This window comes from Heteronotia binoei, chromosome 1, assembly GCF_032191835.1.
Source record: "Heteronotia binoei isolate CCM8104 ecotype False Entrance Well chromosome 1, APGP_CSIRO_Hbin_v1, whole genome shotgun sequence".
Taxonomy (NCBI): Eukaryota; Metazoa; Chordata; class Lepidosauria; order Squamata; family Gekkonidae; genus Heteronotia; species Heteronotia binoei.
The window spans coordinates 174,270,105-174,284,816 of record NC_083223.1 but is presented as its reverse complement, the minus strand read 5'-3'; the positions used below and the strand labels follow the sequence as shown (position 1 = coordinate 174,284,816).

The window sequence follows — 14,712 nt, the reverse complement described above, 5'->3', positions numbered from 1 at the left end:
CAGCAATGAAGACATTTATCTTTTATTTTTTCTTTTCAAAATTATCAATGCATAGCATTACTGAGTAACAAGCTGTATTTCATGGACATGCTGCACATCATAAACCTGCCAATAAGTCTCTCTGACTCTCCCCTTCTCAGCTCACCCCGTTCCACCTACTTCCTTGGAGCCTTGCAACCCATCTGCAGAGTCATGGCCCATGTCAGGGTCCCAAAACAATCTGAGAACCAATGGAATCAGGTGAAAAAAGTATTTATTAATTAGCTCACATGCTAATGCACACACCTTTAATTTTTTAAAAAATTGGTATAAAAACTATGTTACTGGAAAACACAAAATACTGTCAAATTAGAAGAGCCACTTTGGTCTTCAATTATTTTTCTCTTAACTTTTAAAAAGCGATGGCTGAATTGAAGTACATCTACAATTTAGAAAAAATCAAGTTTCAACCTATATATCTTTTCTTACCTGTAATATCATGTGCCAAAGGTTCATCAATAGTTTCCACTAACTGAGTTGTAGACTGCTGAAGAGACTCATCAGGCTCCACAGCTGAAGCTCCTGCCTCTTCTCCCATTGCAGCTTCTTCCATGGCTTCAGCAGCTATTGGAGCTAACAGTTCTCCTATACATTACAGAATCCAACTCATTTACCAGAACAGCCAGAGAAAGAATTTATTTGAATAGTCTGAACATTTGTAAGCTCTCAATGATCCCTGGCCCACTTGCAAGTACTGGTGATCCCCAGCTCAAAGGACGTCTGTCTAGCTTCAACCAGGGCCAAGGTGTTTTCAGCCCTGGCCCCAGCCTGGTGGAATGAGCTCCCACTAGAGCTCAAGGCCCTGTAAGACCTGTTCTACAGGGCTTAAAAGACAGAGCTGTTTCACCAAGTTTTTGGGTGACGCAGTGGACATCAAAATATAATCTGGCCCCTCCTATCACTATTTATAATTATCAGTCATTATTTATTATTGCTAATTATAAGGACCATAATCTCTTAAGGTCTGGACTGACAACCTGTGAGAAAGTGACTAAAATCAAGACCAGGACACCACTGATTCAATATGAAACAATCTGAAAGCCATCTGTGAGAATTATAGTTGTTATAGTCTAGAACTGTGTTGATATCTTATAACTAATCTTGTAACCCTCCCTGAGCCTGTTCACAGGAAGGGTGGGATAAAAGTCTAAGTCTCCTCTTTTAAACTAAGAGTAGTTTTGATATTTCAATCATTGACATGTCAGAAGATGCTGAACCCGTTTTTGAAAATATGGGCCATACAAATTAAGTTAACAGTTGCTAAAATCCATGCATCCTATACCACAGTTTCAGAAAGCTTGTATCAAAACACACAGATTTTTGTTATAGTGTATTAATAAATAGTAATTATGGCCAAGATTTGACTGTATACTAACCAACCACAAATTTTGTCCTCATCTTGGGGCATTTCATACCCAGAACAGTGATGGATGAAGAACAATTAGCCAAGGAATGTGATATCCAACATCAGCTCATCAACAGCCTGGGGGGAAAAGGCCACCACTCTGCAGCCCACCTATGGACATGCACTCAAGGGAGAAGGAAGATCTGGATATGGCTTCTACATTGTCTTGCACCTCCAGTCTTCCTATGGTTCCACTCAGTAGTTTATTTTTTTTATTTATTTAGGATTTATATCCCACCCTTCCCACGAAGTGGCTCAATAGTACAATGTTAGCATCCTTGCTGTCAATCCTAAATTTTGGAATTTGGCAACTGAATGAAATTGCTACCTGTTTACATTCCTCCATAGTGCACTGGGTCTATGGTACTCCTTTGCTTCACTGTGGGCACAGTTCACACTTAGCACTGAAACAAAATTTTAACAAACCTGCTAGAATATCTTGCAGCATACATGTCAGAGAATACTGAGCCCATGCTCCTCCCCAAGAGATATCTCCTCTGTTAAAGTCCGTCCCAACTAGAAGCAATAGCAGTCTTTCCAGCTGAGCGTCATTCACAATTTCACACAAATGAATTGAAGGCCTTGTTGCATTGGCAATTCTAGCAAGAACCTGAAATGGAATTTCAAAAATTAAAAGCTGTATATTTAATTCTCCCTTGAAATGTTCATTACTATATAGGATGCAATGCAAATGCAAACCTGTAATGAGAATAAGGGGTTGAATGTCCATTGAGGAATTATTTAGCTTAATATGGCTTCAGTGCTTGGATTCTCCAAGTGGGATCATACAGCAGTCTACATAACTATTCCACACTTGTTATCATTTATGTTCACTGTACGGATACCACTTTAATTTATGTATATTGGTAAAATGTGTGCAAATATAACACATTATAGAAGATTCAAATATATTTTATTAATAAAATATATATTTCATAATTTCAGGTGATTAGAAGAGAATATTTTTCAAAGGGAATAGGAATGTGGCAAAATGAAACTGCACAAGAGTTTATATTGGAAACAGCTGTAGCTTTAATTATCTGAAATTTTGCATTCCCCCATTACAGTATATTATGGTTTCTATGTAATTTTTTCTCTGCTATAATTCAGTTTTATTGCATGTCATTTTATGTATGACTTTGGTCTATCGTGTTTTTTTATAATTATAATAATTTATAAGATGATAAACAGAGTAAACTATGAAGCCCTTCTATTCCCTGATATAGATTTTAAGGTTCATTTCTGCCTTGACTAGGCTGAGTGAGGTTTCTCTCAAAAGAGTTAAATTTTTATCTCTGATTAATATTTCAAACCTCTGCTTAGAAATCTCCAGTATTCAGAAGGCTCTCCACAAAATGCAGCATTAATTTTCTTTTACTTTAGCATGGGAGAAGATCAAATGCAAGCGTTTCTTTATACAACATAAGAACATAAGAGAAGCCATGTTGGATCAGGCCAATGGCCCATCCAGTCCAACACTCTGTGTCACACAGTGGCCAAACCCCCCCCCCCCACACATATACACACTGTGGCTAATAGCCACTGATGGACCTCTGCTCCATATTTTTATCTAAACCCCTCTTGAAGGTGACCATGCTTGTGGCTGCCACCACCTCCTGTGGCAGTGAATTCCACATGATAATCACCCTTTGGGTGAAGAAGTACTTCCTTTTATTCATTTTAACCTGTCTGCTCAGCAATTTCATTGAATGCCCACGAGTTTTTGTATTGTGAGAAAGGGAGAAAAGTACTTCTTTCTCTACTTTCTCCATCCCATGCATTATCTTGTAAACCTCTATCATGTCACCCGCAGTCGACGTTTCTCCAAGCTAAAGAGTCGCAAGCGTTTCAACCTTTCTTCATAGGGAAAGTGTTCCAGCCCTTTAATCATTCTAGTTGCCCTTTTCTGGACTTTCTCCAATGCTATATCCTTTTTGAGGTGCGGCAACCAGAACTGCACACAGTACTCCAAATGAGACCGCACCATCAATTTATACAGAGGCGTTATGATACTGGCTGATTTGTTTTCAATTCCCTTCCTAATAATTCCCAGCATGGCGTTGGCCTTTTTTATTGCAAACGCACACTGTCTTGACATTTTCAGTGAGTTATCTACCACGACCCCAAGATCTCTCTCTTGGTCAGTCTCTGCCAGTTCACATCCCATCAACTTGTATTTGTAGCTGGGATTCTTGAAATGCTAATACAAGTACACAAACACACCTGTCTTTTAAGATTCTAATCAGTTTTGGTTGTTCCTTCTGCCATATGAAAAACACACAGTTATTTACTTAAAATTCATGGGATTTATCTTTGGAACATCACAAAATTCCCCTATAGCAAATACTGTGGAGGACACAAAAATGTTAAATCATATCACATTTATTTATCTATTTATTTTATTAGATTTATATCCCACCTTTTCTGCGAGCCCCATTTGTATCCTGTTCTTCCTCCAGTCAATACCTCTTAGTTACCTAATGCTATCCTCAGACTAGGGAACAGTTGATTATGGTGGGAGAGCTCAGCTAACCTGTAAATGGCCAGTACATTTCCTACCCAACTAGAGATTTAAAGTCAGGTCTCCCTGGATCAATTCATCTGCTTACATAATTTATATATTTTGATTTGACCAGAGGCTATCAGGCAGATACTGAAAAGGAATCCCATGATAGCCAATAATTCAGCCTGCCATAGGTATATGTTAGGGCTGGATATATTATATTTCATCTTTCCCCACTGGCTCTAGTTAATCATGTAATATATTATGTACCTTGCACACGAAAAGCAGCAGATCTGCATGACAAGTAAAATCCATCGACAACAGGAAAAGTGCCAACTTTTGCACTACTGAAATACAACGTTCATGTGCCAATGTAAATGGAAGGGGTTCAATTTCTGGAGTTTCTTTTGTAGTTGATACTTCTGTATCTAATGTAGAACGAGGCCACTCTGCAGTCCGACGTAAACGAATGAGATCCTTAAAGTGCTGCATAAGCCAAAAGCACAGAACACACTTCTGTAATTTTCAGCTCACCACTAACATACAGAGCAACAATAAAATAAATCTGAAGATTTATTTGCAATGCATAAAGAAAGCATATAATGGAAAATCAACAATATCTCTAACTGCTCTTTAGGCCAGAAATCTTCAACCTGTGGATTGGGTCGCAAGCCATTTTTAATGCCTTTTGAAAAGACCTACTAAAGGGAAAGCATTCAGTGCCAGACCCCTTGCCTCTCTTTCCATGCTTGCAACTCAATGGGTCCTGGGTTGGAAAGGTTAAGGAGCACTATCTTAAGGCAACAAAGCTATGATTGCCCTAATTAGTTTGCCAGAAATATTACAATAAAGTGATTAGCAGGCTTGTCAAATATTCTAACAGTAGTTAATGGGGAATTCAGGCTGGGAAGAAGAGGGCTGCATTAATTTCAAGGGGTATGTAACTTTAAAACTCTGTATATTTATTAGATTGGTATCCCGCCCTCCCCACTGAAACGGGTTTATATGACTGAAGATGGTTTACATGAGTGAAGGAAATAATCAGTTGCAGAACTGCAGTAAAATGTAAAATTTCTTAACATACAATGATTAATTAATATTGTAGGCTACAAGCTGGGAGTTACTTTAGGCTTGCCAAAGTGGTACTTGGTGTGATTTTAAATTTTTTTCTTGAAGCAGCAGCCATCCATGCCATATCTCAAATAACCCCTACAAAAGTAGTTTGCTGTGCTATGTTGGACTGCAATTGCCATTTAAAAAAACCTCCCCCAGTCTAGTACATGCACGAGCACACACACAGAGTATTTATTCAGCTCTCAATAACCTAAAGTACTCTTTTAAAATATGAAAATAAGGTGAAGGGAGAATTATCTACACTCTTTAATTACTGTTTTTGTTACAAACCAAATCTAACGATGTGCCAAACAAATTCATAAACAGTGCTATGTATCATGATCATAACACCACACTCAGTAAATACCCCAGATAAATTTTACTATGAGGAACTAACAGGTGCCTATTAATTGAATCAACTGAGGAGAAGTTCCAAAACCAAGATAATGCATCAGGTGAACAAATTAGCAAACAGATCAACCTTAAAGAGGCAGAATGAAATCTTTTTTTTATAAAAAAAAAATGAACTCGGAACATATTTTGAATTTGCAGAAATAGGTCTTTCTGCACAAGACAATAAATATAATTGCAGAACATCATACCTTTGACGTGGCCTGTTTTAGTTTTGCCTGTTCTACTAAAAGTTTATAGGATGATCCTTTGTTGCTTTGTATTTTCTCTTTTTCCATCTGTTCCACCAAAGCCTTCTGTTTTGCTTTTAATAAGTTAAGTTGCTAAAAGAAAATGTTAACAGAAGTATATGAAAATGTAAGCAACAAGATGCAAAATAGATATGCACTTTCATATGATGGTAATGTTAATTTTTAAAAAATTTAGTTTTCATATTAAATCCTTAACAGGCTGCCAACGGAACTAAATTACAAAGCCAGTTTAAAAGATTTAAGTTTCTAGTGACTGGTGAGTTTTCACAGATTGTGAATAATCAGTTGCCATCTGTTTGACCTCAAGGCCAAGCCTCCTAGCTAGTTAGGTAGAGCAACAGTTAAATTATTGCCACCTTTATTTCAGTGGTTCCTAAATCTTTTTGTCATGCTCCTTTCCCTGAGTGTCAGACTCATGTGAGCTCCTCTTCTGCCCAGAAGGCATAAATTTACTATTTCAGCCAACAGGGCACACATAGGATCTCCTCAGGTCCCTTGTCTGCAATTATTATATTGTCAATTTCTGCCACACTTGTATGCTTTCAGAAAGGTTCATGGTTGCTGTGGGAAAGCCAGGCACCTGGAATTTCCTCCAATTTGTCACCTCACCTCAGTGCACTCAGGCTAACCTACATGTATGAAATCAGGAAACAAAACCACAACGGAAAGTTAAGCCACCACTGTAAGCCACAGTTACCTGTTTGTGATGAACAAGTTGCTTCCTTATCTTTCTGGAATATAATCTATCTAAACTACTGTTGCCTTTTGAAGACCTATTGAGGCTCTGTGTATGTAGATTGTTATTAATGAAACTCCATTGATTGCCTAAGAGAAAAGAAAGTAACAGTTTTACCACCTGATAAAAACTCAAATAATTTTCAATGCACAAACTGAACACTGTGTGTACATTTCTTGCAGAGAAAAATGAAAGGTTCTTAAATGCTCAAATCATACAATTATATGATAGATTATTGTGCATTTACATAAATACTGCAAGAAATACTCAGAATTAGCATAAACCCATGTAAAATATTCCATTAGAAGCTCCTAAACCATAGAAAATGAACCATTCTTATTAAGAGGAATATCAACAGCACATAAAGTTTTTTTTTCTTTCTCCCTATGATTTTGGCCAAGTATGCCACAATTTATCCAGCTAATAAGAAAGCTACACCTTTCTTAAATCTTCGTTCGCGAAGTTAAGCCGAGAGAGAGAAAGCAAGCAAGATGAGTACACAAAACCTGCAGGCACAACTTTAGGGAAAACTAGGACCAGGGTGTGTGGACAACAGAGTTGCAGAGGGCCTTGCCACTGGAATAAATGGTTAAGTGTATCATTACATGCACACAACCAAGGGCTGGCAAAGAATGATATGGTAAGAGGGCCATTATGTCCTATGGGAATCCCCAAAAGCAAATGCAAGTGTACCCATTCAGGAGATATGTATCATGCCACCATCACTGACTTTCTCCTTGGTCTGGGATTTAGTGTTCAGGGCTTAACTGAATTTCAAATATATACACATATATTTGTATATTAAACACTCATTTTTGACATTGCTGAAGATAAATAATATACTATTTTCAGTCTTCCTTAAAAACAACAGCTGGGATATGTTACTACTGTACTGTATCTACTCTCAGACAACAGAAACAAACTCTACCACTTAAAATATTTTGTACTGCACCTGTCAAGAATCTCTCTCTGTCTTTTCCATTTAAAGGCTTTTTGGCTGTTGCGGCTTCATCTTCCACAGTTGCCACATAGTCCAAGAGCCTGGACACAAGCATTACAACCCAACTAATCATAGGAATGTCTAGAACACCTGCAAATAGGACAGTTTGATTATCTGGTTTTAGATTAAATAAAGGTTTGAAAATAAGAAAATGCTTTAATACAAATGTCATTAAGGGAAATTGATACATACATATTTTCACAGTTTAAAATAAACAAGCCCTCCCCTCCACCATTTCTTCTCCCTATTGGGTATAAAATCCTCAGTGAGAACATTTCATCATGTAATAGAAAATAAGACTAAGATAATGTTGTCATATTACCAGATTGGTGTAGTGGTTAAGTGTGCGGACTCTTATCTGGGAGAACTGGGTTTGATTCCCCACTTCTCTACTTGCACCTGATGAAATGACCTTGGGTCAGCCATAGTTTTTGTAGAAGTTGTCCTTGAAAGGGTAGCTGCTGTAAGAGCTCTCTCAGCCCCACCTACCAAGGTGTCTGTTGTGAGGGGGGAAGGTAAAGGAGACTGTGACCGCTCTGAGAGTCTGAGTATAGGGCAGGATATAAATCCAATATTATCTTCTTCTATATGCTTTTTCACAAGGGCACCAGCAAAAGTGTACCCAAAGCAGAATGAAGACACAGTATCACAAGAACTAATTAGGTTATGATTTCCCAATTACTGCAGTCCTTGAAGGGTATAGGAAAATCTGAAGCCCAGTTATTTAGGAAAGCATTCCTAACAGTTGAATGTCTTTTCTCTGTGTACATGTTAAAGTGTTTACCACAAACCCACAGGCCTCTTGGAAAGTAAAGAAAGATGCTGTGTGCAATTAAGCAGCTGCAGTTAAATTCAGTTAAAAACAAGATATGCAACCAGAAACATTACCTTCACATCTTTTTCACATTAGGTATTTTAAACACTAATTAAAATACACACACACACAAATTAACAAGTGGAGGAGATCAGAAACTGTGCATATGCTTAACCTGCCTCCCCCTCTGCAAAGCATAGTTTTAGTGAGAAAAGCAATGTTGTGATGACTACAGAAATCTACAATACCTGTACCTTCAGTGCATCTGTGCACAGGTAACTGAGGTTGAAGAGGAGACAACAGATTATCCAACAAATTCAGCAAGCTTTCTAAGACGCCAGTGTTGCTAAGTGATCTTTGGCCAATGCAAGAAAGCAACATGAAGACCCTGTACATAAACACACATTCTTTAGAATTCCGAGTTATTTGTAATTCTAATTTTTAAGTATCTGCAAGGCAACAACATTCAAATGGACAAATGTACATTGCTGAACTGGAGAAAAGACAACTAAGAGAATGTGCAAAACTACTAAGATTCTGCGCTGACTCCTCAAGGTCAAGAACTAAATCACTGTGATGTGGAAATATATGGTGCAGAGATTTTAAGCCTTTATGATGGAAGCATCCTAGAAAACATAAATCTAAAAGACCTGTATTAAAAAATGAAACAAATGGTAGATGATCACAACCTTAGCGATGACAAATGGATCTCTGTTTGATACTGAAAGAATTCTAAAATCCAGCATGCTTTCTACCTACTCAATATCAATATGGCCTCCCTGTTACATGCTGGCCCAATCAGGAGTAGTGATTGATTATGATTATTATCATCTACTTTATTGTTCAGCCAGGGACCAGGTCTTTGAAATGGTCACCATCTGACTTCTTAATTTTATTTAGTAAACTGACTGTTTGGTTTTATGTTTTATCTAGTTGTTTAAAATTTATGTAATTGTTTTGTTCTTGATGTGACCTGCCCTGAGACTGTTTGGGAAGGACAGGGTAGAAATGTAAAATAATAGATAAATAATAAATACTCCTGAATTCCAGTGATAAGAAACGTTCAAGAATAAATATTTTTCTAGTCAGATTAGCCAGCAATGTAACTGATGAACAGCAAAGAAAATTCATCTTAAAAATACCTGTCTTGTGGAAAAATAAGAAGTTGTTCCGAATTATACAATTCCTGCAGAACATTTGAAAGGAACTGTCCCCACCATCTTTCGCCTCCGCATAGTTGAACGAGAAGAAGGCCGGTATGCAAGCGTATCTTCGGAGTTCCACTGATACACAAATGCTTAAACAATTCTTCACAAGCTTGAGCATGAAATGTACTTTGCAGAACCACAGGAACTGAATGTCCTTTTAAGAAATCAAGACCAACTGCATTAAAAAGGCCAAAAAATCTGTATTTAAACATTATGTGGATTAGCTAAAAACTGTTTCTAATCAAGGTATATTTACTGACTATTCTGTTCAAAATTTATTAACTCGCCAATGTTAAGAATTCTCCTTTAATACATAAAACATCACTAATGTCTACGGAAAAAATTATTTCCCCACTGGAAGTGTGTTCTTCAGGGAACTAAATATCAGAGTAAATGGAGGGTTTACCTGTAAATTTTCCTCCTACTTTTTCACCAGACACTGTGTGATGTACTCCTCCACCAGGAGGTTAGCATTTTGAAGAAATACTTATAAAAGTACTGAAATGGAAGATGCTGCCTACTTTCTCCACGAACACTTGCTTCACATTAAGTTTATAAAGCTTTAGCTGTCAAATGAAGGAACTCATTTTCCCAAACTTTTAACTGTTTTTTAAGGATTCTGTTATCTGACAAGATAATTCGGTATTTTTATGCTACGAGGTTTTATTGCTACCTGTCCTGGATGGTATCATTAATATGATACTATTAGTTTTAATGTGGCCTTTAATTGTTCTTGTTATGATTATGCATTGCTTTTAAGTATTTATTTGAAAGCCACCTTAGGAGTACAGAGAAGAGACACTGCAGCCTCTGGCCCCTAGGAAAGTCCCTTAATTTCTGTCACAGGTTGACTGCAGAGATTCATAGCTGTGCACACTGTACGATATCTCCCTGTATTTACCAATATATAAAAGCAACCATATTGCTTAGTCTGCCTGTGCTTTCACCAACTACTGTCACAGTTTCCCACAATATATAATCATAGCACTGACAACTGCCTCTCATGCTTGCTCACTGTCCTGATTGCCCACACAATTCCAGGCAATACCTTCAGACTACACAGAGACCTCTTGGCAGGAGGTCACAATAACCTCATGTTTGCTCTGACAAGGTTCCTGCACTGTAGCTAAGCCATATCCAGCATTAGAAGCAAAGGTGGTAAGGAACCTGACTTGGGGCAAGGAAGCCACTGCCTGGTACTTACGACATATTTGCTTGCATTTGCAGCAAAGACGCCCAAGTGCAACTATACAGTGAATGTGAGAAGAGCCTGGGTGCCTCACAAACTAAACTACAAAACGACAAAAGCTTTCAAGATTAAGCCTTGACTGTGCCTTCAACTCATCTTTCAGCCTCTACACTACTCCTTTCTTGTCTTTTATGAAGCATAACCTTTTTTCAATATACCTTGAAATCCAAGTTACTATGCAGGAAAAATACCTCTGTGCTGCACATACTGCCTATGTCCCTAAAAGGAGTGATACATTTATCGCACTCCCACTAAAAGAGCAAGCAAACATAATTCCAGATAAAAATAAGCAGAATACCAACCATTAGAAGAATGGAGCAAGCTCAGTAAGGTATCCAACAGGTATCGGATAATTGTGCGCAATTGCTCTGTGGATGACATCTGAATCAACTCTTTGGAATCAGTTTGTTCTTTCAGAATTTTCCTGCTGGCACCTAAAGCTACTTTAAGCCTCTGCACAGCATGGTGAGCCAAGTTGAGCTGAAGCTGGAGCTGAATGCAGTCTTGATAAGCAGAAAATACTCGACTGTCTTCCTCTACTGCTTTATCAGGCTTTCGTAAAAAATACTGAGCATTGTTAGCACTGTTCAGTGGAGGAAGATCAATGCTTTGTAGAAGTGTTTCAAGCCTATGACAGGCTAAATTATACCTGTGAAAGTTGGAATAAAACACAGCACACAACAAAGCTGAAATTCACTATTAAGAATCAGATCCCCTAAAAATTAACACACATGCTTTCCAATGTTTTAAGTAGAGCAAGGAAAGTGGGTTTGTTAATTTTTAAAAAAGGGTTTGAATATTGCGTTATACTGCAATGCAAGATAAGAAAAGAGAAAACGGGGGGATACGGGGGACTGCCTTACAGTAGCTGACCTTTCTTCATTGTCAGGGACAAAGGGTAGCATTTGTAGAGTTTCTCCACAGCACCCTCTGGTATGCAGCATTTCTCGGGCGCAGTCCTCTCCCAGATGTTATTTAACATCTATATGCACCCCCTTGCCCAGCTGGTCCAGGGGTCTGGCCTGGGTTGTCATCAGTATGCTGATGACATCCAACTGTATCTGTTGATGGACAGCCACCTGAACTCCACCCCAGATATTTTAGCCAGGGCATTAGAGGCTGTGGCTGGCCGGTTATGGCAGAGTCAACTGAAACTAAATCCATCTAAGAGCCTGAGCCACAGCAGGGCGAGAGCGGGAATTCAGCTCCCAACCCTTGGTGGGGTACTGCTGACACCAATGCTGATGGTGAGGAGTCTGGGGATGAACTTGGATACCTCACTTTCTATGAAGGCCAAAGTCACAAATGCTACAAGATCAGCTTTTTACCATCTTCGGCTACTCAAGCAACTAGTCCCCTACCTCACCCCCATGATTAGTCACAGTGATCCATGCAAGGGTCAGCTCCCGGTTAGACTATTGTAACTCGCTCAATGCAGGGCTGCCCTTGAATCTGATCCAGAAATTCCATCTGGTTCAAAATGCAACAGCCCATCTCTTAACAGGGACACCACTGAAAGCTCATAAAACAACAGTACTCTGGCAGCTGCATTGGCTACCAGCTGAGTATTGGATCAGATTCAAGGTTATGGTACTAACCTTTAAAGCCCTATGCGGTCTGGGACCAACATATCTGCAGGATCGTCTCTCCCAATATGTCCCCAGAAGGCTGTTATGCTCCTCGGAACAACATCTCCTGGTGATCCCCAGCCCCAAAGACATCAGTTTAGCCTCAACCAGGGCCAGAGCCAAAAAAGCTTGCTTGGCTTTGGCCCCAGCCTGGTGGAACGTACTCCCGAGTGAGATCAGGGTCCTGTGGGGCTTATTACAATTCCACAAGGCCTGCAAAATGGGGTTGTTCTGCCAGGCCTTTGGTTGAGGTGATAGGTGTCCAAATTGTATCGGCCTCCTCTGCTCTACTTTGCCCCACTTACTTTTTGGGGCTTGCACTAATTCAATTGTGCTATTGATGGTGGTTATATATACTTGCCTAACATTCTGATCCATCTCATTCCTACATACAGAATTCATGTAGAATTCCTGTCAAACTGTAACTGCTACCTTATGAATTACAGTATGTTATATGGGGGTTTGTTGGTTTTAACTAAGTATGTTGTGATGTTTTTAATTGCTTTATTCTGCTATAATCTGCCCTGAGCCCACTTGTGCAAGACGGTGGGATAGAAATATGATATAATTAATTAATCCAGTTTTCCAATACTTCAGACCTGCACTGTATGTCTTCCTGCAATGCAACCATCATGGCCAAGTGCTGATCAATGTCTGGCTGATTTGTAGATTCAACTTCTCCTCGCAAAGGATCATGCATAATTTTCAGTTCACTTTCCAGTGGCAAGATATATGTATGACCATAGTAAAATCCTAAAGGGATTTTGGCTCTAGCATTTGTGCTCCCATAACGGCCAATGACTGTGATCTAGAAAGAAAGAAAATACAGCCCATAATGTTAATTCATATCTCCTTAAAGAATGAGGAACAGCCAACAAAGTTTAGCACATGAAAAGATTTTTACCTTCATGAATCGACAAACTGGAGGTGGAATTAAATCATGCAGAATGAGAGAATGGGTGCTAATATCTGTAGCCACCACCAATCTTCTTCCATCAACTTCTTCACCAAGTGTCCAAATATCAATTGACAGGGAAGCCAGGTCTCCACAAGTTGGAATCAGTACATCTGTCAACAATATGGGCCTGCCAAAGTCTAAAGTCACAAATCTCCTTGCACCTTGAGAAATAAAAGTTAAGCTTGATGAAATACCACTAAATATAGCAAATTCATAGTGTACCAGAAAAGCACTTCTAGTCACAAAGTCAAAGCATGTATAATGCAGATATACTGCTTCATTAGGTGGCATTAGAGGCGGAGTCTCCCCCATTATATTCCCCAAATTACCGTGTGAGGTATGTCAGGATAAGATGGAACCGAGTGGCTCAAGGTCACCTACTGAGTTTCATAGCTTGGAAGCAATTATGACCCCAAGACTCCTAGGTTCCAGTCTAACATGATAATCACAACATCACTGCCCAGACAAATCCTCCAATTGTTGTCCAGAAGATCATGAATTAACCCTGGTCAATTGGCTTTCTTACCTTGCAATCAAATTCAGAAATGTATTTATGATTTTGGCTTACTGGGCAACCACTAACAATGACCTGTTGATTTATAGCTAGTGCTAACCAAGAAACAGAGGGAAGTCATACACTGGGTGGTAGCATAAGCCTGTAGTTTACTCCCAATATTCCAAGTCACAATTTGAAGGGCTGTCTAAATTGAGTAACTGTGTAAAGACAGACATGAACTACACAAAGGTTCAAAGGATGACAGTCCACTAGCCAGCAACAAAATAACCACTGAAGGTTCTCTGTGTTTGTTCTTACACTATTTTCCTCTGCTTATTATTTTCATTTGAATAGACAGAGCAACAAATATTAGCTGGAATACAAAGAACTGCACTAGTTATACAAATTCAAAAGGAGTTTTAGGCTTCTATTTGAACTTGTAGATGTCCATGCCAATGTAAACTGCTTTGAAGCTGCAAGGGCTTTCAAAAGAAGTTGATGGATATGACATACAGATCTACGTTTAAAGGTAACAGTCCAGAATTTCACCAGGTGAGCCTACACCTTTGACCATTCTTATAACAGTTCTTTTCAGTTTCAGCCATTATTTGGGCCCTTAGCTAGGTCAGTTCATAATAATCAGTAAAATTTACCAGAATGCATTCGTTCTATAATGATGGACTGATGAGGAGGAGGCTGAAGAAAATGTGAGGCATGAGATATTGCAAGAGCCAGTCCAGTTCCAAGAGGATTCTAGAAGAAAGAAATATTAACTCGCATATCTCAATATATAATATTTGTCACTAGCTACTGCACATGCAAAAAAAATTGGCAGCCTTTGAAAACTCAAGATTGAAGAACTCAACATCAGTCACACTGTGTATTGGATTAGTTTACTAGC

The 14,712-nt window shown here is 38.7% G+C and overlaps 1 protein-coding gene across 2 annotated transcripts in view; it reads right to left on the bottom strand.

Annotated features, from left to right (window-relative positions):
* BIRC6 (baculoviral IAP repeat containing 6) overlaps positions 1 to 14,712 on the bottom strand; it is a 224,539-nt gene that overhangs the window by 144,282 nt on the left and 65,545 nt on the right. For both annotated transcript variants that reach the window (XM_060244345.1, XM_060244352.1), the window contains exons 26-37: positions 14,465 to 14,564; positions 13,262 to 13,476; positions 12,957 to 13,165; positions 11,032 to 11,378; positions 9,415 to 9,634; positions 8,527 to 8,660; positions 7,411 to 7,548; positions 6,420 to 6,547; positions 5,663 to 5,794; positions 4,218 to 4,433; positions 1,871 to 2,054; positions 469 to 624 (exon numbers count right to left, since the gene is read on the bottom strand). In XM_060244345.1, the coding sequence (XP_060100328.1) occupies positions 469 to 624; positions 1,871 to 2,054; positions 4,218 to 4,433; positions 5,663 to 5,794; positions 6,420 to 6,547; positions 7,411 to 7,548; positions 8,527 to 8,660; positions 9,415 to 9,634; positions 11,032 to 11,378; positions 12,957 to 13,165; positions 13,262 to 13,476; positions 14,465 to 14,564 (2,179 nt within the window). The remainder of the gene's footprint in view (positions 1 to 468; positions 625 to 1,870; positions 2,055 to 4,217; positions 4,434 to 5,662; positions 5,795 to 6,419; positions 6,548 to 7,410; positions 7,549 to 8,526; positions 8,661 to 9,414; positions 9,635 to 11,031; positions 11,379 to 12,956; positions 13,166 to 13,261; positions 13,477 to 14,464; positions 14,565 to 14,712) is intronic.